This window comes from Desarmillaria tabescens, assembly GCF_030435595.1.
Source record: "Desarmillaria tabescens strain CCBAS 213 chromosome Unknown EV420scaffold_6, whole genome shotgun sequence".
Taxonomy (NCBI): Eukaryota; Fungi; Basidiomycota; class Agaricomycetes; order Agaricales; family Physalacriaceae; genus Desarmillaria; species Desarmillaria tabescens.
This window is the reverse complement of record NW_026848305.1, coordinates 626424-643749: the sequence shown is the minus strand read 5'-3', so window position 1 is coordinate 643749 and position 17326 is coordinate 626424. Positions and strand designations below refer to the sequence as shown.

The following is a 17326-nucleotide window of genomic DNA, read 5'->3' as shown; positions in this document are numbered from 1 at the left end:
GTATCACCCCGTTTCAAGGTACCCTGGACGTGATGTGGCGCCTTTCAAACGGAGGGAATATTTGTAGGATGTGAAATGCGATTGTCGTATGCATATGGGCGGGGGCGCGCTCTACACTCGTTTGGCAATGGAGCGCATTGTTACCCTAAACTGCCTTCTCCCCGCAGCCGCTTTGGTAAATCGAAGCACGGATGTACGACGCCTCCGAAGTTTACAGAAATGTCGGGTGTCGGCTATCACGTGTTAGGCGTCGGGGGGTATACCCAGTGTCCGAGTCCATGCTGTCTATGTTATACTAATACGTTTGAAAATTGTAGTGCCTTATCACCGCTACCCAATTATACGGCAGATAGCGACTGATCATCTCATTGTGCTGTCTCGGTTAAAAAGTTTTTTGAAGGTGCGGCTTTTCGTTGCAATTACCAAAGTTCACGCATTTGCTTACAAGTACGAATAGAAACATCGTGTTTGTGCTCAAAGCGTCTCCGAAACCTCTTAAGAATACATTTCGCGTTCTGTTCGTGGCTTTTAACACTTTGTTATGCAACGATAACTTCGGTTTGGTGGATTACAGCAGCCGCTTTAACGACAAGATCTTTCCGGAATCTTTCTTGATATGCATGTTGCTCGAAGAGCCTCGTTCCTACACTGTTGGCGCTACGCTTTATAGAGATGCTCTTTGTCACTCTGGCTGGTATGTGGATCACCCAAGCCAAATTTGGTTCTACGGGGACCTTTGGATAATGCTTTCTTGGGCGGATGAGGAGCATTATTTTAATTCGGTGTTGGCAACTTGAAATATCTGGTTCTCTGTCCAACTAAGTTCCGATCATGACTTGTTATTACTACCCGGAGAAGTACATAAACCGTCTCCTCGGGATACGAATTGGCATTGTCGGGAGGCTGTGTGCAGTCACGGAATTCTGTCTGCTGTACATGTACCGTACCAATGGCTCATAGACGACCGCTGATTCTCCTAGCGCGAAAGGATTAACTAGCCTTGATGGTCCCTTTGCTACGCGCTTGCTGATCTCCGAGGGCAGGTCTACTTTTGGCAAAATTATGCATCAAGGGAAGGTTTGTTCCTGTTCTCTATAGGACACCCTTTGGGCGGTGCTCCTCGTTTCCTATCAAATGGTTCAATTACCTGTACTCGGGAACGTTGCAAATGACGTATAGCTACGCATTTACTAACCCCACCAGCATACATGCGGAGCTTCTCGATCTTTATCTTGCTCGTTATGCTAAGCTTCCATACTTGTTCGTGAATGGACGATAAACGCTGATCGTCACTCAGCACCCGTCAGCGTCATGCACATAGAACGTTAACTACCGTTATCTCTTACGAATATTTCATTTGTTCACTCCACATCTGACTAGGAGCTCGGATCCGGAAACGAAGATAGTCTACAGCATTATTGTATTGTATCAATGTATCGAGTAGAGCTGCACAGAGCTGAAATGAGGAAAAGCGCGGGACGCGCAGGTATTGTACTAAAATACATAATCAATGCAAGTCGAATGGACTGTAAAAATATTCACAGTCCCAGACTGATATGAGCCACTCAATCTAACCAACTCTCGTAACCACCCTGTATATGAAGCAATCTGTCGTCCATAGAAGGATCTGTTACCGGTCTACTAATCAACGACAAAGCTACGTCAGGGCGTCCGTTTTGACAATTGTCTCATCAAAAGCTCATACCTGCGAAATTATGTCAGTAGATCGTTCCAGAGGAGAAGGAACGAGGCGCACGTCAACATAGTAACAGCACTGTTTGGGACAGTGCGGAGGAGGTTGATAGAAAGTCCTCTATACAGGGCAGTCCAACCCTCCTTCCGAATAAGTTTCTGGGTCATATAGATAATCCCGCCTCTGGGGTATTTCTTAATCATTCCATCAGATGAGAAGTCGTCCGCCAAAGGCCGCCGTTGAGTCTGCAGTCGAGTTCGCACAACCTCGTGAGGATAGGTCGCAACGGATGCAGTCATTTTGGCAGCCGCGGAACAGAGCAATATCACTCGGCCCGACAACGGTTCCTCCGCTTCTTGTTCTAAGGGAAATGGACGGTGAGAACAGTTAAAATTGAGAATGGAGAGATGCTCACGAGCCCAAACTTTCAGTTGCTCATATAGCGGAAACTGCACGGCGACGTGTGCTATCCCGAGAAGACTGGGAAGAAGGCCACGATAGAATGCTCGTAGTCCTTCTGTCCGATAAATCGTAAGTGCAGCATCGACTGTATGTCGATACCTGACTTCGTCACGAGACTGAGTCTAAACAACCAACGAAGCATGCTTAGTACACGCGGGGAACCAATATATGACACGCCGCACCATGAATCGCGTTTTGATGACCCACAAAGGATTCGTACAAATGGTGCTCGTTGCGCCAGCACACATGGCCGACAGGATGTGCAATGACCACGAATGTTCGCGCATCACAGGCTGGTATCCTTTGGGCTGAGCTGCAGGATAAAGCCGCTCATGAGACTGGGCTGGAACCCCCAAAGGCGCCTCCCCAAATGCACTCTTGATTCCATCGTAAACCGCAAAGTAGATAGCCCAAGTTGGGAGATAACCCAGTATTGTCGGACCAAGCCCTCGATAGAATCCACGGAAGCCATCATGAAGCCATATAGTTCTGACCGTCGCTGATACGCCGCAACATAAGCCAAAAACCGCCACGAAGCGAATCATAAGAACGCACCGAATATGCCCTGATAGGACGCCTGCCCCTGCACCGCTCTCTGCGCCTGCAACTTGGTCTTGACAACGTCTAGTGGACATGTAGCAACGCTCGCAATGAGACCACCACCGGCACCAGCTAAGGGCTTGAAATTAACAAAAAAAAAGCCTGGAATCGCAGAAGGACGCACCGATCATGCTGTTTGCGGTCCATTTGGCCTGGCCTGACTGCATATCTCTGCCCCGCCGGTGCGCGGGGTCCTTACGGAGTGTTGTCTTGCAGTCGTCGTGGTGCTTGTCACGGGACGCCGTAGAGAGCAATGTCTAACTGGATGATGACCAGAGCGTTCGGACCATCGGGTTCGCTATCGGGTACGGCCGGCGGGTGGTATTTTCGGTTATTTCCCTTGACTCGTCAGATGATGTACAGGTCCGCAGTTACCGCGTTTAGCGTGCTTGAACCTGTAAATCTCCTATTCTTCCGCGTAAGGACTGTATAGTATTGGCTGTATACTTCTTTACACCTCTACTTTACATTTCTACTATGGAAGTTCATTCTACGGGCACAACTTCATGGCTACTTCTTCAACCAATTTACGGACCTCTGGCTTCTTCACACCGTCTGGCCCACAGCCTGCCTTTTCGAGCTTGCTCTTGAGGACATCACGAGCCTGAAGAACTTCAAGTAATGGAACCAGCTGATTTTCATAGAACGGGGAAACTCGTAACAAACACGCCAGGGATGCGGTAAGCCGATGCACTGGCGGAACAGCGTCAGAAAAGGCCTTGGATAGTCAAATGCATTATACATACCAACATCCTCATTTTCCTTTTCCCTTCCTACTGCCTCGATGATCGCGCTGACCATCTCTACCTCCCAATCTTCATCCTCGTCCTCCGCCGATGTCCTGCCACCGTTTCTCACCTTATCGACTCGACCCTTCTGCACAAAGGCGGAAGCATTAAAGGCCAGGCTCGCGGCAGAAGTCCGTACCGTTGCATCTTCATGCAGCAACGACGGTATCAGGAAAGCCGTGAGGCTGGCCTTGCTAGCGCCGATCAGTAATCTCTGTGCGAGAAGAGGCGTGGAGAAAGCATTTGAAAGCATGCGTATCACCGTCAGCGTGTAATTACGCGGGGACGAGTTTGTGACTTTTGATAAAAGTATGGTAATGGGGTCAAGGGGATTCGTTGCGCACCAGGTCCCAACAGCTGGATCGAGGAAGCCAAGGCGCCACATATCAGCTAGTGGGAAGAGTGATTCGGGGGCCAAGATGGTTGCCAAAGCTGCTGTTATTGTTGCCCACATGCTGATCAAGACCGGCGTAGCAGATGGGAGAGGTGATTTGCCAGCTGTGGTGGCCTTTGATGCAAATCTAGACTTGAGGTACGGTACTATTGTGCCCGTAATTGAAGCCTTTACTTGCGCTTGTGATTGTGGCGAGTCGGATGGCCAAGGTGCGGCGTCAATGAAAGATGCGAATTTATTGCTGACGGTATCCAAGGAAGGAGCTTGTGTGAATAAGATAGGATTCAGGGACAGTGCCTGAAAACTAGGAAGCGAGAGCGATGTATGAGGATGTGCTGGATGACATATTTATTATTGAATAAATTGTTGATTAATCAAGGAGAAACGCACGAGGATATGCTTGGAAAATAAGCAAATCAATTTGCGCTCTAAGCTCTTTCTCATCTGCGCCCCTCATTTCATGTATCTGTGAATGTGCACACTTTTGTAAGTCGGGATATCGTAATTTCGAAGTGAGATATACCTTCTTGCTGTTCAAGAAAAACATGAAGGTCGGCATCACTCTGACGCTCCATTCTGACGCTAGTTGGTTCCCCATCGGCGTACTCATATCTATCTTGATGAAGGCAGCACCGACACCATGATTACCCACCGACACACCCTTGTTTCTGGCGAGATCCTCATAGATTGGGGCTATCATACGACATGGCATGCAGGTAGCCACATTGGAGAAATTTGCTACGACGGCTCGGTGGGTGCGAAGCAGATTATGGAACGACGCCGAGTTGGTACATTGATGCAGCGGGGCTGCTAGGGATTCTGTGGCAGGAAGGGACATCGGAGCTCGGGTAGTTGAAGAACCCACGTTACGCTGAGCTTGTTCCGCGACTGACTGAAGAATCGATGCAGCGAGAGCCGGGTCAGGTGCTTGGCCCGAAGTAAGCGGAGTGGGAGCAGGTGTAGCACTGGGCGTGGGACGATGGTACATGGAATCGATGGTGGGCCGAAGGGCTTGTCCGAACGGAGTGGAAAGGAAGTCCGTTGGCAGATCTGTGTCCAGACAGTCAGTGACCGGTGAATCGCGAAGCAGAAGGAGGGACCTTTGATCCAGTCAGGAATGGAACTCCCAGTGAGGAAGCCCGCGACATCGTTGGTAAACGAGTTGCAATTAAAATCTAAGACAGCTGTTAGAGGATGGTCGGGGAATTGTAGTAGACTAACCTAGGAGATGGTACTACAATGAAGCGAGATGGGGATTAAATTAGCGGGATGCAGGGAATGACATACTTTATCCGCGGTGTAATGATCACGCAAGTCTTTTATGTATTCCCCGAAGGTGTCTTCATCTATGTCAGTCTCGCCAAGATCTATGATGTGCAAGGGTGAACCGTGCTACGAATCATCAGGCTTGAGGAATAAACAAATGTTGGGCCTACTTACATGCGATTGGCCAGGCGCAGTCGTGTTTATGCCCTGGCCGTAGAATACTTCTCTGTCAAAGACTACAATCGAGGTATGCCTAGAGAACGAGTTTAACTACGGCTCTGGATACAGGGTATACTCCGCACCAGATGCCGTCAATTTGTTTGCCAGTTAGCTGGCGCGAGAGCTGCCTCGCCATCCCATTGCTGAGATCGTATACATATAATTTTACAGGGTGCATAGTAGAGTACGGAAAAAGGATGCGTCAGTGCTGTACAGCCACACGATCCCGACGGCATCTGCCACGTGGAATGAGAGGAGGTCCGGGTACGGAAGCAGGCGGAACCGGAGTCCCTAGGAGCCAGCATATAATGGCGCATACCCAGCGCCCTCTCTCCTAGAAGCCCCTGCCGATCGCTGGCGGCCAGCATCTGGCACAGCCATCCTATTACCGACGCTCCTTGTCTTGTGACTCCCACGCTGCTGCTGCTGTTGCTTCTACTACTAACCGCCAACAAGCAAACTATTTTTTTGGCATGATCCATTTGTCGCCATCCCTAGCAAATACCTCTCGCTTAGTATGTTGCCGTCGTCGTGTCAATTTTGATGTTTTCGATTGACAGCTGTTCAGCGAACAATCTCGTGCGCGTCTTCGATACCAAGAGCTATGTCTAAACCAAGTGGAAAGGCTGGATTCAAGTCCACTGCATCTCGCAAGAACGCAGATCCTCCTCCAGGTTACGCTATAGATCCCTCTACAGGCCCCATGTTGCGTTACCAGGCGTCTTTGCCCCACCTGCCTGTTCCTACCCTCTCCTCTACTGTCCACAAATATCTCGAGACTGTTCGTCCCCATGTGTCGGAAGCCGCGTACAAGCAGACGGAATCTGTCGCTAAGGACTTTCTCGCTTCGCCGATAAGTGCCGAACTCCAGAAGCGGCTTGAAGCCAGAGCTGCAGATCCCAACGTCACCAACTGGATCAGCGATTGGTGGAATGATGCCGCGTACATGGGCTACCGTGATCCTGTCGTGGTTTTCGTCAGCTACTTCTATGTCCACCTCGACGACAAGCTGCGCCGGGATCCTGTCAAACGAGCGGCTAGCTTACTCAAGAGTATGCTGGCTTTTAGGGACTTAACGGAAAGGTGCGTGTATTCGGCCTCATGTAACAAATGTTGACTCAAGCATTCTTCCAGTCAAGCTCTGGAACCCGAAAAAGTAAGGGGAGCACCTCTTTGTATGACGTCCTACAAGTGGCTGTAAGTTGCAAACCAATGATGGCCATCGGCATATCCTTGACGCGTCAATAGATTCCATTCATCCCGATACCCGAATAAACCTTCTGATACTGCCCACAAATTTGATCCTGCCACCCACAATCACGTCGTATTCGTTCGCAAAAACAAGTTCTTCAAGGTCCCTTTAATTGATTCCACGGGCCGAGAGTTGTCTGCGGCAGAGCTCGAGTTCCAAATAGAAAGAGTGATACAGAAAGCCGGTTCATCCTCGGGTCTCCCTATCGGTGCTCTTACGTCTGACAACCGTGATCTTTGGACCGACGCTCGCGCACAACTGTTAGCCGCCTCTGCCGATGGAACGAACGCAAAATCATTGGAGGAGATTGAGGGTGCTATGATTGTCGTTTGTTTGGACGACACGAAGCCCGTTACTAGGGAAGACATATCGTGGGCGTGCTGGGTGGGAGACGGTAAGAACCGCTTCTACGATAAACATCAATGTAAGTCGCGTTCCCTGTAACCTTGTTACATCAGCTCATTTTTCGACAGTGATCGTATTTGACAATGGTCGCTCGGGCTTTTTGGGGGAGCACTCGTGTATGGACGGAACCCCGACTCTACGGTTGAACGAGTTCATATTGGCAACTTTAGCACATGGTAAAGTCGACCTCGGGCCAGCTAGATCTGCCGATACAGGGAAAAACCTTCCAGAACCAGTGGAATTGAAATTTAAGGTTAACGACCAAGTGAAAAGTCTTGTTCAAGACGCTGAGAAGCGCTTTGAGGAATTGGTTGGAAGCCATGATCTCCACGTACGCGTTTCTATTCGTTTTGTTGTCCGTTGACCCTGACGTACCCGGTGTTCTAGGTTCTCCACTATGAAGGCTATGGCAAAAATACCATCAAGAAGTTCAAAGCCTCCCCTGATGCGTGGGCACAATTAGTGAAGCAACTCGCCTTTCATAAGATGTTCGGTCGTCCCGGCGTCACGTATGAGAGTGCGCAGACGAGAAAGTACCAACTTGGGCGAACTGAAGTTATTCGTTCCTCGAGTTCGGAAGCAAAGCGGTGGGCTGAGGCAATGTTGGATCCCAACGAGACGGTAAGTTTTGCCTGGCACGTTTCGCTTGGATGGGATTTGATTCAGGAAATTTTATTCATTTGTTTAGGACACTAATCGCGCGAACCTGTTCCGTGCGGCCGTTACGCGGCACCTACAATATGCTGCTTGGGCGGCTGACGGTCAGGGTGTCGACAGGCACTTCTTTGGCCTGAAGAAGCTTCTGAAGGAAGGCGAGCAGACGCCTGAAATTTATAACGACCCTTCGTTCTCAAAGACCAGCCATTGGGAGCTGAGTACGAGTAATCTCAGCAGCCCGTACTTTGATGGGTGGGGGTACGGCGAAGGTATGTCAAAACGTAATCGTCAAGTACGGCAGCTCACGGTGATCTACGTAGTTGTTCCGGATGGGTACGGTCTGTCATACGCGATCGGTGATGACTACATTCGCTGGACGATTACTAGTTTGAAGAGGAATACAGCCGAGCTGAAGCACTACCTCGCTGAGGCCGCGACGGAGACGCGTATCATGATGGAGAAGGCCCAAGCTTTGGAGAGCAAACTGTAGAAATTTCTCAGTAGATGATTTACCAGAAATGCATAACCAAATCCATATCTCGGTTTTCAAACTTCGGCCACCTGATCAAATTGATCCGAGGCAAGTGGAAATTGCGATTGGGTAAGCGAAAGGGGCTTTTCTGCGGAAATTATAAATAAAAAGGTTCCGTTGGACCAACAACGCGAATCGTTACATCGTATCAAGTGTCCTTGACGGAGATTGACAAAGAGACGGAAGGAGATGGGATTCAGTGCTGAGTTTAGAACACCGGTATGCGGTCACGTTTGCTCCCGTTGCATTCCTCGAGGCCTTCTTTCAATATGCTTCTGATTTCCCCTTCACAATGTCAAATTCCAACACTACGGTTGTGATGGGGGACCTGGAACTAGAAAGAACGAGAGAACGCACGCGAAGTGTGTCAGGATCCCATAGTGAGACATTCCCTTTTCTGTCCCAGCATAAAATAGTGCCGAGCCTCCGAAAGGTCCCTTTCTGCCCGATTCACCTCATCCGAAACCCTCGCATTCCAATGTCTGTGTTGACTGGTCATGAGCATCCTGAAGGGGAGGTCGACCGCCCCTCAAAAAGGGCTCGTTGTGCATCCGCCGAAAGTGGTACCACGATGAGCGGAGAAGACGAATCTGGCCACAACCATAGTCATGGTGCCAAGGAGCACATCTTTATCGCTGATAGCGTGAATGGTACCAAACGATCCTCTGGAAAGAAGGTGAGCGTATTGTTTTCCTGGAATATACTGCGGTGGACTCATTTTGCTGTGTAGACGACCTTGTCGTGCCAGGAATGTCGCAGGTTTGTATGATTTTTCCCTCACGTTTGCTGTCTTGCTGACCGGGCTTCTCCTCGCTAGGCTCAAACTCAAGGTATGCTGTCGTAAAGTTTCGAAATCGTGTATTTTAACAGTTGGTCTTAATTAGTGCGACCGGAATTTCCCTTGGTGAGTCTCTTTAAGTACTTGGATACCGGTCAGCTAAACTTGGCCCTCCCCCTGCAGTGGTTCATGCAGAAAGAGAGGCGTCAGCGATATCTGCCCCAATGGTATACTCAACTTTCTATCTCGATGCGTTATCCTTTTGACTTACTTTCCACAGGTGCTCTTGTCTCTGGGAAGGGCACGCGGTACGTGTCCGCCATGCATGTCGCACCACCCCGCTGACATTTTTTTCATTCGTCAGATTCATTCTGGCTAACACCGAACAGTTGCATAACAAGATCAATGAAATGGGTGACCGTATCCGTGACCTCGAGGAAGCATTAGCAAAGTCCCACTCTCCCACAGAAACGCACCCTCTTTTGCAGCCGACCCTTCTCGGTGTGAAGAGCACAGTCAACCTCTATCGCACGTCCCGGACAAGCCCAAATTCAAGCAGCGACGCTCTTACCGATCCGGAGCATGAAACTGCATCGGCTGCGTCGCCACAATCTACGAAAGGAGGAGCGGACATCGACGCCACAGTGTCTCTCTCTGACACGGAAATGATGATTGTATGTCTAGACCATTCTTCTCTCGTTATTGGAGATTAACGTCATTAGGATGAGCCACTCTCCGATGGGAAGCAGATTGAAGCGGAAATATTGCGCCTGAGCCATAGCTTTCCAATGCCTCACAAGGATTCTCCGGAACCTAACATCCCGTTACGGTCCTACATCCGAGGTATGCTTCCTCCGCAGGCTGAAGCGGAATATTTGTGGCAACAAGCCAAAGGAAATGCTCTCTGGCAGTTCGTCTCTCTTTTCCTCATTAGATTACCCCAGGTGGAATTGATATTTTATTATGTACTAGGTATAATCCGCACTCGGATGAGTCGTTTTATTTCCACCTCATTCAGCACTGTTACAACAGTCCGATCGAGGACACATGTCCGCGACGTCTTGCTTTGCTTTTCATGATAATGGCCGTCGCTTGTCTCGTGGATTTGAGGCGGCCGCCATACTCTGCTGTGGCTGAAACGTATCACACGGTCGCTCGCGCTGCTTTATCGGAAATTTCCGTCATGGAAGATACGAATGTAGAAACCGTTCTTGCTCTGTTCTACGAAATCTGGTATCTTCTGGTGTTCTCCGATAAAAAGAAAGCTGCGGGTTATGCATGGGGATTAATGGGACTTACGGCGAAGTTAGCCCAAAGTGTACGTCCTGATTTGTTGTTCGTCTCGTCTGCCGCTGTCTGAATGTCTAGATATAGATTGCCCTTCGTAGGTCTTCGTTGATCTCAATTTTTCCGGATGGATGAATTAAGTGATGTACATAGATCGGAATACCCCGTCAATGAAACTTCAACCTGAAGAGGTTGAACGACGTCGATGGTAGGTCCATGGCACCTTTCATTCAGTGTCGTACTAATTTAGGTCGCAGTCTGTTCTGGGAACTGATGTATCTCGACGCCCGACTGTCTTTGTCCCTTGGCAGGCCACCATCGCTGTCATTAGCCCATATGGATTGTCCACGCCCGGTGTATACCCCGGACCCAAGCGCCCCTCCCGCGGAAGGACTTCACCACTGTAAATTGCATTTTCGGGCTTTATGGAGTTTATTATCACTAACGTATCCATCTTGTAGTCCAAGAGTGGAAACATTCATGCTATGTTCACTGTTTGGCACCCGTTCTTGAACTGATATCTCAACCCAACTGGGAGTACACGAAAGTCCTCGAACTGGACGCGAAGATCCGAGACTTTTCCGTCCCTACAGCTTTACGTGCTAGAAACCCTCAGCATCGGTCATTTTTGATGCAAAAGGCATCTTTGACAACGGCCATTGAAACCGGTTGGTGGCTTATAATTGATTACGGTCCGCTTTCCCAGGTTGATATTTTGTTAGTCCTTTTACAGCTTCATCGAAGCTATTTCACGCGGGTCGTCAGCGGGGCGGAAGGAATTGTTAACCGCCACCACCGATACATTCCCTCCTGTGTGGCCGTGTTCCTCAGCGCCTCTCGTATGATTGCAACTATTCAGGATCTGTACGACCGCGAACCGGAACTGACATCGCGTATTTTGGGATACTGGTCCAATACTTTCTCTGCTGCAGTACGTTATTGGCGTTCGCCACGGGATTGATATCTGATTATTTGATTCTAAAACAAGGTGGCCCTTTGTTTACTCGTTTCTCGGGCCCCAGCTGCGTGTCTCGTTCCCACCTCCTTACAGGAGCTGGAGCGTGCTCGCTCCCTGTTCAATTCAGCAAAGGAACAGTGCCCCAGGGCGATGGAAATCACTGTGAGTACAACAGAATTCCGTTTGCGGAAATGGCGCTAAGCCGCCGATGTCATAGCCCATCCTTGAGACATTGATTGACAAAGCCAAGCACATCTATTCTCGCTGGACGACTGCTCAGAATGTGCCTACTGTCTATTATGATGAAGAGGATGATGACCCCGATTTTGATCTCTCGGAGGAAGAGTTGGTTGAACTGATGTCGACCCAAGGTCCGTTCGCTTCGGCACACTCAAGCCTTGTTCAGTGTCAGATCGAAGTAATTGAACGAGGGAGATGCCGCACGAACTTCCAGGCCAGTTACCGCGATGTTTCGTCTCTGTTTTCGACTTCATTGTCTCCTCCGCCGGTGCATGTGATTTCGCCTGTGCTGCCCCATTCGAGCCCGCGTGCGCCAACTGTCAGTGACCCTGCTGCCCTGCGTACCTCGGCGAAGTCTATTGGAGTGGACACGATGAGCATAGAGATGAGTGCAATGAACTTGGGTGCCGACAGTGTCATGGCTTGGTTCTGAAGAAGAATATTGGTTTTCTGCTCTTCCCGATGCTTGTGTTTTGAATATCTACATACTATGCCTGTCTTATTGAATAGAATAACTCGAACTTGCAGATCCGTTGCTGTATTTCGGACTTGAGTTCCGTGTTGCTCGGGGTTGATAGCCGATCTAAAAATAATCACCGACGACATGGAGATACGGGTAACAGAATGAAATAAAATAGAGCAAAGGCGAATCAGGAGACTCGTTGAAAGAAAGAAAGCCGGAAAACTGATATTCTCAGTACGGATTGACGAAAACAGCACCGGCCAACCTGAGGGAGCGGAATTCGGCAGCAAATATAATGGGACTGTTTGCCTTTGGCCATCAAATCAACCTTCCACAAGCTTCAGCCCCGAGGCGGTTACGGAGTTCCTTCTGATTCATACTTCCTATGCTCTTTGTCCTTTTCGTTCTTTTTATCTGATTTTTGCTCCATATGTATGACCCCAGGGCTCCCTCAGACCTCGATATGCACGGCAGCGGCGGGGAAGGCAGTCGTCCTCCAAAAAGACCTCGCGGCGGCTGGCCTCCCCCACCGGACGATATGTACCAAGACAATTTCCATCATGGTCCGCCTCAGGATGCGCCAGAAAATTCAAGAATCAGTCGTCAGGATGTGCCAGCTCACAAGACTCCAGACAAGGAGCGCGGTCGGCTGTTGTCTTGCAGAGAGTGCCGAAGGTGTGTCTTTCGCGTCATTCTCGGTATTTTTTCTGAAAAGAGTACCTAGGCTTAAGCTGAAGGTATGTTTATCCCTTCAGCATGGAATTAACGGTTGAATTTGCGTTGCAATCCAGTGCGATCGTGTGTTCCCCTGTCAGGTCAGTGAATTCGTAGCGGAATGTTCCTGGGCCCTGATTTTCTGTGGTCACACAGTCATGTAGAAAGAGAGGGTGTAGTGATATCTGTCCTGAAGGTTGGTGCTCCTCGTTATTTTGTTCCAGGAAAAAAAACTGATTCTCTGCTTTCAGGCGCTTTGACTTCGGGTCGTGGAAGCCGGTCGGTTCATTCTGCTTTCCTTGCCTTCTTCGTTTTACTTACCAAAACCAGGTTTATTCTTGCGAACACTGAGCAGCTGCATGAAAGAATTACCCAACTCAGCGACCGTGTCCGTCAATTAGAAGATGGGCTGCAGACCCTTCAAGCCTCTTATTCAAATGAGCCACATCCGCTGCTCACACCTGATCTCTTACGCATTAAAAACTCTCAGCTGCGCCAGTCTCCTACCACTGAGACTCATAGTCGCGACGATACGCCCAAAAATCCTGTGGACTTCCCCAATGCGCTGCGGAAGCCCGAAGATTATTCCATGGACGTGAGTACCGTGATACTGTGCACATGCCTCAGGGCTAATGACTTCCCTCCAGCGACCTAACCTTATAGTAGGTCTTCTTTTCTATTGGTGTTGGGATTCCAACTGAACCCACGAAGCCATACGGCACGTTGGCAATAGTCCCTGACATTAATATACCCTCCGACATCCTCCATCTGAGTGTCGCCTTTCCCTTTCCCTGGACGGTGGACATCGGTGTCCGCAAACGCATCAGAGATTGCCTCCCACCCATCGAGGAAACGCGCCGTCTCTGTGAACAGGCATGTCGCAATGCTCTTTGGCAGTAAGAATTTTGCTACTCGCTCGCTTTCATTAGGGTCTCATCCTACTGCATAGGTACAACCTGGACGCCTCGGAAAGCTTCTTGCAAAATCTTATACATCATTGCTATGCGTCATCTATTGAAGATCTAGGTCCCCGTCGTCTCGCTTTGCTACTTATGATTCTATCTATTGGGTCCTTGGTCGATCTACACAAGCCGCTGGGCTCGCTGCATGGCGAAGCCTACCACCATCTTGCTCGTGCTGCTGTTTGCGAAATCCCGCTGATGGAGGAACCCGATTTTGATGAGCTGCATGCATTGGTATGTACGTCATTGTACGTCATATCCGCCGCCTAGACTTGACGACCGAGTAGTTCTTTATGGTTTGGTACCATTTGGTGTTTTCGGATAACAAGAAAGCCGTGGGATATGCCTGGAATTTACTAGGGTTCATTGCGAAATTAGCGCAAGGGGTGCGATCTAGATCTCTTTCGTCTTTCTCTTGGTACTGATCCTTGCATTTGAACAGCTTGGCCTACGTACGTTGGCCTCGTTTTTTTACCTGTGTCCGGAATATACTAACTTTGAATTTCCAGACCGGGACGGCAGCAGATTGAAGGTCATCCCTGAGGAGGAAGATAAGCGGAGGTTTCTGTTTTGGGAACTGCTGAATCTAGATTGCCGACTGGTTCGTCCCTTAAAACTTTAAAGTCCACCGATCGCTGACTTGGATGCAGAGTCTGTCCCTGGGACGACCGCCATCTATTTCCCTAGCCCATGTCGACGTCAAACGTCCTAATTACCATGCTAAAGGGCTGAGTGTCTCTCGGGAAGAGATATTGTGTGAGTGGCATCTTCCTCCGATTTGATTATTGAAATAATGAATTTTGCTAGATCATGAGTGGAAGAATGCCTTCTTCATCGAGTGTTTGACTCCGATTTTGGAAGCTATGATTAGCATCACGCCCCCTGATTACTCTCACATTATAACTCTTGACAGAGCTGTCCGGACGTTTGGTGTTCCGCCCCTTCTAGACGAAAGTAGTATCGTAAACGCAGTCAAAACTCGTCTGTTATCGATGCAGCGTGCATTTGTTGCCACAAGTAGAGATATCGGTACGTTCAGTCTTGTTGTATGCCACGTATATCTAATAGCGGTATGAAGCTCTTCTCCAACTCCATCGTCGGTATTTCACGGACGCCATGAATAATTGTCCAGAGCCCTTTGACTTTCACCATCGATTCGCACCATCTGTTGTGGCGACATATCTTGGAGCATCTTCTTTAATTTCTACTGTCACCAAATTATATGACCAAGAGCAGCACTTAAGTACTCGTTTCCTATGCTTCTGGTTTAATGCCTTTTCGGCAGCTGTACGCTTCCCATCCTTTCAATCGAATCAATACTAACGACCGTCTTTTCAGGTAACATTGACATTATTCATATCGAGAGCACCATCAAGTCCTCTAGCCACGTTTGCCCTTCAAGATCTTGAACGAGTTCGACAGCTATTTATGCATGCAGCGACTATTCTCCCTTTCAGTGCAAAAGCCCTCGTGAGTGCTCTGCATGTGAGATTCGTACCCCAGGTGGCTGATCCATCGTTTCTTCTAGCCTCTGATGGAAAAGATGGGGGAAAAGTCTCGCCACTTGCATATGCAAGTGCGACGGAACTCCTTACAGGATGGCTCAATCGAAAGCGCAATGATGGACACGTCAAAAGTTCCTGGCGCCTCCAATGTTGTACTACCTCCTTCTTTCACCGATGCACATCCATCCCTGTGCCAATACGCGGAGCAGATAATGTCTACGCCAGTGTCACCTGTCTCGCGGATGTATGTATCACATCCTCAAAATGTGGAAGACGAAAGGACATGGCTGCCGGAGGTGTATCGCTTCCAGAGTGCTGGAATAACCGTCGACGACCGTTATAATTTTGCGTCGGCGCCGCCAACACCATTTTCTCCGTCTGACCCTCGTGTGGGGAAGCACGAAACCGTGAATTTCGATCACGGCGCAATCACAGTTGATCTTAGTGATACCAGCTATATGGCCTGGTTCTAGTCGTTGTTATGGGGCTAATTATTTGCGATCTTTTTTAAATAATCTTGCAGGCCTATATAACAATTGAAGTTTATTCTGCAGTGTACAGTAGATCGATTACGTAATTAAACCTGTTATGGTCGAGGGCATGACGAACCTGTACTCATTATACAGCTTGCCTTGTACTCTCACCTTTTCATTTTCTTCTACCCAATATGTCTCGAATACGAGAGGTATGGGCACCGAATCTTGAAGCAGAGATGCATACAATCCGCGAAATTATCGAAAAATACCCGTACATTGCCATGGTTCATCCTCATCATTTGTGCCACTGCTGGCGCCGGACTCACAGCATCTCATAATTCCAGGACACCGAGTTTCCGGGTGTTGTAGCGCGCCCCATAGGAAACTTCAAGACCTCTTCCGACTACCATTACCAGACAATGCGCTGTAATGTCGACCTTCTCAAGATCATTCAGGTCGGTATCACATTCGCGGACGAGGATGGTAACTTTCCACTGGAGACCTCGACGTGGCAGTTTAACTTTCGGTTTAGTGTCAAGTGCGATATTCCTTTCTTTTACTTTCCTTTCAACACTAAGGTCGACGTGGTCTATCACAGTGACGACATGTACGCTCCTGACTCGATAGAACTGCTACAGAAGTCCGGCCTTGATTTTCAGCGGCACGAGGAAATCGGTATTTCACCGCAGGACTTTGCGGAGCTAATGATAACATCGGGAATGGTTTTGGCTCCCGACACTAAATGGGTGTCTTTCCACAGGTAAGCATTGAATATCCTGTCACGCTTGCATGTCGATTAGGAGTCATTGTCTGTTCATGCGTACTTGTCTTTCTCGCGTTGTCTTACTGGCTAAGTGATTGAATACAGTGGCTACGATTTCGGTTACTTCGTCAAGCTCCTCACGGCAGTCTCGCTACCAAAGACAGAAGAAGAGTTCTTTGACATCCTTCGGATATGGTTCCCGACTGTTTATGATATAAAATTCATGATGCGGGCATGCAAGGTGCTGAGGGGTGGACTACAGGACGTGGCAGACGAGCTAGGGGTACGTCATCATCTACTGCTCCGTCCTCCAGTGCTCAACTTTTTTCAGGTTGTCCGTATTGGCAATTCACATACAGCAGGCTCCGACTCCCTCCTTACCGCCTCTACCTTCTTCAAGATGCGCGAAATGTACTTCAACGACACAATTGATGACAAGGAGTATTCGGGGAAGTTGTACGGCTTTGGGCAGACGTTCCCGTTAACGAACGGTCTAACGGATCCTGGGCGGGGTGGGGCGACCATTGCAGAAAGAGAAGACCGAGGGACGTTGGCTTCTAGGGACAACCATGCGCAGACACCCGGGCAGATCGCTGCCGGCATCGCGCAGACACCAGTTGGTATGGGTATACCCATGTCCATACCAACACCCCTACCAAATGGAGCATATGGACCACTATCAGCGAATGGACCATATATGAGGACATCGCTTGTCGGTGGAGGTCGTTAATTGTTTTCCCCCCTCGTCTTTCGTTCGTTGTTTTCTGTACAGAGTAAGATGGATCGTCTATGTTGTGTACTTGTCGTTATGTTTATTAGCATCCTTTAACTCACTCCTTTTGGTTTTTGAGTGGTCGATTCTGCAGAAAAAACTAATTTTACAAGGCTGTATCAATATTTATATATCGTTCG

The 17326-nt window shown here is 49.0% G+C and overlaps 6 protein-coding genes across 6 annotated transcripts; 4 read left to right on the top strand and 2 right to left on the bottom strand.

Moving 5' to 3' along the window:
- Positions 1-1415: 1415 nt before the first annotated feature.
- EV420DRAFT_1516297 (mitochondrial NAD transporter) lies at positions 1416-3134 on the bottom strand. Its single transcript, XM_060471934.1, has 6 exons — positions 2880-3134; positions 2711-2827; positions 2338-2654; positions 2109-2277; positions 1757-2054; positions 1416-1705 (listed from the first exon to the last, which is right to left on the bottom strand). Exons 1-6 carry the CDS (start codon positions 2920-2922, stop codon positions 1663-1665), a joined length of 987 nt encoding a protein of 328 aa, XP_060335539.1. The 5' UTR covers positions 2923-3134; the 3' UTR covers positions 1416-1662.
- Positions 3113-5620, bottom strand: EV420DRAFT_1516293 (PPPDE putative peptidase domain-containing protein). The gene is made up of 9 exons (XM_060471933.1): positions 5506-5620; positions 5378-5456; positions 5225-5329; positions 5159-5171; positions 5038-5112; positions 4461-4987; positions 4328-4403; positions 3502-4272; positions 3113-3448 (listed from the first exon to the last, which is right to left on the bottom strand). Exons 1-9 carry the CDS (start codon positions 5598-5600, stop codon positions 3246-3248), a joined length of 1944 nt encoding a protein of 647 aa, XP_060335538.1. The 5' UTR covers positions 5601-5620; the 3' UTR covers positions 3113-3245.
- EV420DRAFT_1516284 (acyltransferase ChoActase/COT/CPT) lies at positions 5621-8298 on the top strand. Its single transcript, XM_060471932.1, has 7 exons — positions 5621-6505; positions 6557-6619; positions 6671-7098; positions 7148-7410; positions 7467-7700; positions 7768-8005; positions 8057-8298. Exons 1-7 carry the CDS (start codon positions 6027-6029, stop codon positions 8224-8226), a joined length of 1875 nt encoding a protein of 624 aa, XP_060335537.1. The 5' UTR covers positions 5621-6026; the 3' UTR covers positions 8227-8298.
- Positions 8299-12187, top strand: EV420DRAFT_1516278 (fungal-specific transcription factor domain-containing protein). The gene is made up of 17 exons (XM_060471931.1): positions 8299-8356; positions 8411-8944; positions 8999-9027; positions 9086-9098; positions 9153-9172; positions 9230-9273; positions 9327-9354; positions 9411-9720; positions 9769-9956; positions 10019-10364; positions 10421-10430; positions 10487-10541; positions 10591-10736; positions 10795-11001; positions 11056-11264; positions 11322-11453; positions 11509-12187. Exons 2-17 carry the CDS (start codon positions 8561-8563, stop codon positions 11962-11964), a joined length of 2577 nt encoding a protein of 858 aa, XP_060335536.1. The 5' UTR covers positions 8299-8356; positions 8411-8560; the 3' UTR covers positions 11965-12187.
- A 5-nt stretch (positions 12188-12192) lies between these two features.
- Positions 12193-15790, top strand: EV420DRAFT_1627400 (uncharacterized protein). The gene is made up of 17 exons (XM_060476037.1): positions 12193-12669; positions 12719-12731; positions 12786-12809; positions 12865-12904; positions 12960-12987; positions 13039-13303; positions 13356-13370; positions 13420-13604; positions 13658-13904; positions 13958-14056; positions 14113-14122; positions 14180-14271; positions 14321-14426; positions 14478-14699; positions 14749-14957; positions 15009-15140; positions 15199-15790. Exons 1-17 carry the CDS (start codon positions 12425-12427, stop codon positions 15646-15648), a joined length of 2382 nt encoding a protein of 793 aa, XP_060335535.1. The 5' UTR covers positions 12193-12424; the 3' UTR covers positions 15649-15790.
- EV420DRAFT_1516271 (ribonuclease H-like domain-containing protein) lies at positions 15791-17252 on the top strand. The gene is made up of 5 exons (XM_060471930.1): positions 15791-15935; positions 15996-16189; positions 16250-16411; positions 16520-16697; positions 16746-17252. The coding sequence occupies exons 1-5, from the start codon at positions 15843-15845 to the stop codon at positions 17142-17144; spliced, it is 1026 nt and encodes a 341-aa protein (XP_060335534.1). The 5' UTR covers positions 15791-15842; the 3' UTR covers positions 17145-17252.
- The last annotated feature ends 74 nt before the right edge of the window (positions 17253-17326 follow it).

Coding starts and splice junctions, on each gene's coding strand:
- EV420DRAFT_1516284 (XM_060471932.1), top strand. CDS start 6,027: ATGTCTAAACCAAGTGGAAAGGCTGGATTCAAGTCCACTGCATCTCGC. Junction 7,411..7,466: donor TTGGAAGCCATGATCTCCAC/GTACGCGTTTCT, acceptor CCGGTGTTCTAG/GTTCTCCACTATGAAGGCTA. Junction 7,701..7,767: donor TGTTGGATCCCAACGAGACG/GTAAGTTTTGCC, acceptor TCATTTGTTTAG/GACACTAATCGCGCGAACCT.
- EV420DRAFT_1516293 (XM_060471933.1), bottom strand. CDS start 5,600: ATGCACCCTGTAAAATTATATGTATACGATCTCAGCAATGGGATGGCG. Junction 5,330..5,377: donor CTGCGCCTGGCCAATCGCAT/GTAAGTAGGCCC, acceptor GATGATTCGTAG/CACGGTTCACCCTTGCACAT. Junction 3,449..3,501: donor AAAGGAAAATGAGGATGTTG/GTATGTATAATG, acceptor CTGTTCCGCCAG/TGCATCGGCTTACCGCATCC.
- EV420DRAFT_1516271 (XM_060471930.1), top strand. CDS start 15,843: ATGTCTCGAATACGAGAGGTATGGGCACCGAATCTTGAAGCAGAGATG. Junction 15,936..15,995: donor AATACCCGTACATTGCCATG/GTTCATCCTCAT, acceptor TCATAATTCCAG/GACACCGAGTTTCCGGGTGT. Junction 16,190..16,249: donor AACTTTCGGTTTAGTGTCAA/GTGCGATATTCC, acceptor GGTCTATCACAG/TGACGACATGTACGCTCCTG.
- EV420DRAFT_1627400 (XM_060476037.1), top strand. CDS start 12,425: ATGTATGACCCCAGGGCTCCCTCAGACCTCGATATGCACGGCAGCGGC. Junction 13,605..13,657: donor TGTCGCAATGCTCTTTGGCA/GTAAGAATTTTG, acceptor CCTACTGCATAG/GTACAACCTGGACGCCTCGG. Junction 14,700..14,748: donor TGCCACAAGTAGAGATATCG/GTACGTTCAGTC, acceptor AGCGGTATGAAG/CTCTTCTCCAACTCCATCGT.
- EV420DRAFT_1516297 (XM_060471934.1), bottom strand. CDS start 2,922: ATGCAGTCAGGCCAGGCCAAATGGACCGCAAACAGCATGATCG. Junction 2,828..2,879: donor GACCGCAAACAGCATGATCG/GTGCGTCCTTCT, acceptor TCAAGCCCTTAG/CTGGTGCCGGTGGTGGTCTC. Junction 2,655..2,710: donor GTCCTATCAGGGCATATTCG/GTGCGTTCTTAT, acceptor GCGGCGTATCAG/CGACGGTCAGAACTATATGG.
- EV420DRAFT_1516278 (XM_060471931.1), top strand. CDS start 8,561: ATGTCAAATTCCAACACTACGGTTGTGATGGGGGACCTGGAACTAGAA. Junction 9,957..10,018: donor AAAGGAAATGCTCTCTGGCA/GTTCGTCTCTCT, acceptor ATTATGTACTAG/GTATAATCCGCACTCGGATG. Junction 10,737..10,794: donor CGCGGAAGGACTTCACCACT/GTAAATTGCATT, acceptor TCCATCTTGTAG/TCCAAGAGTGGAAACATTCA.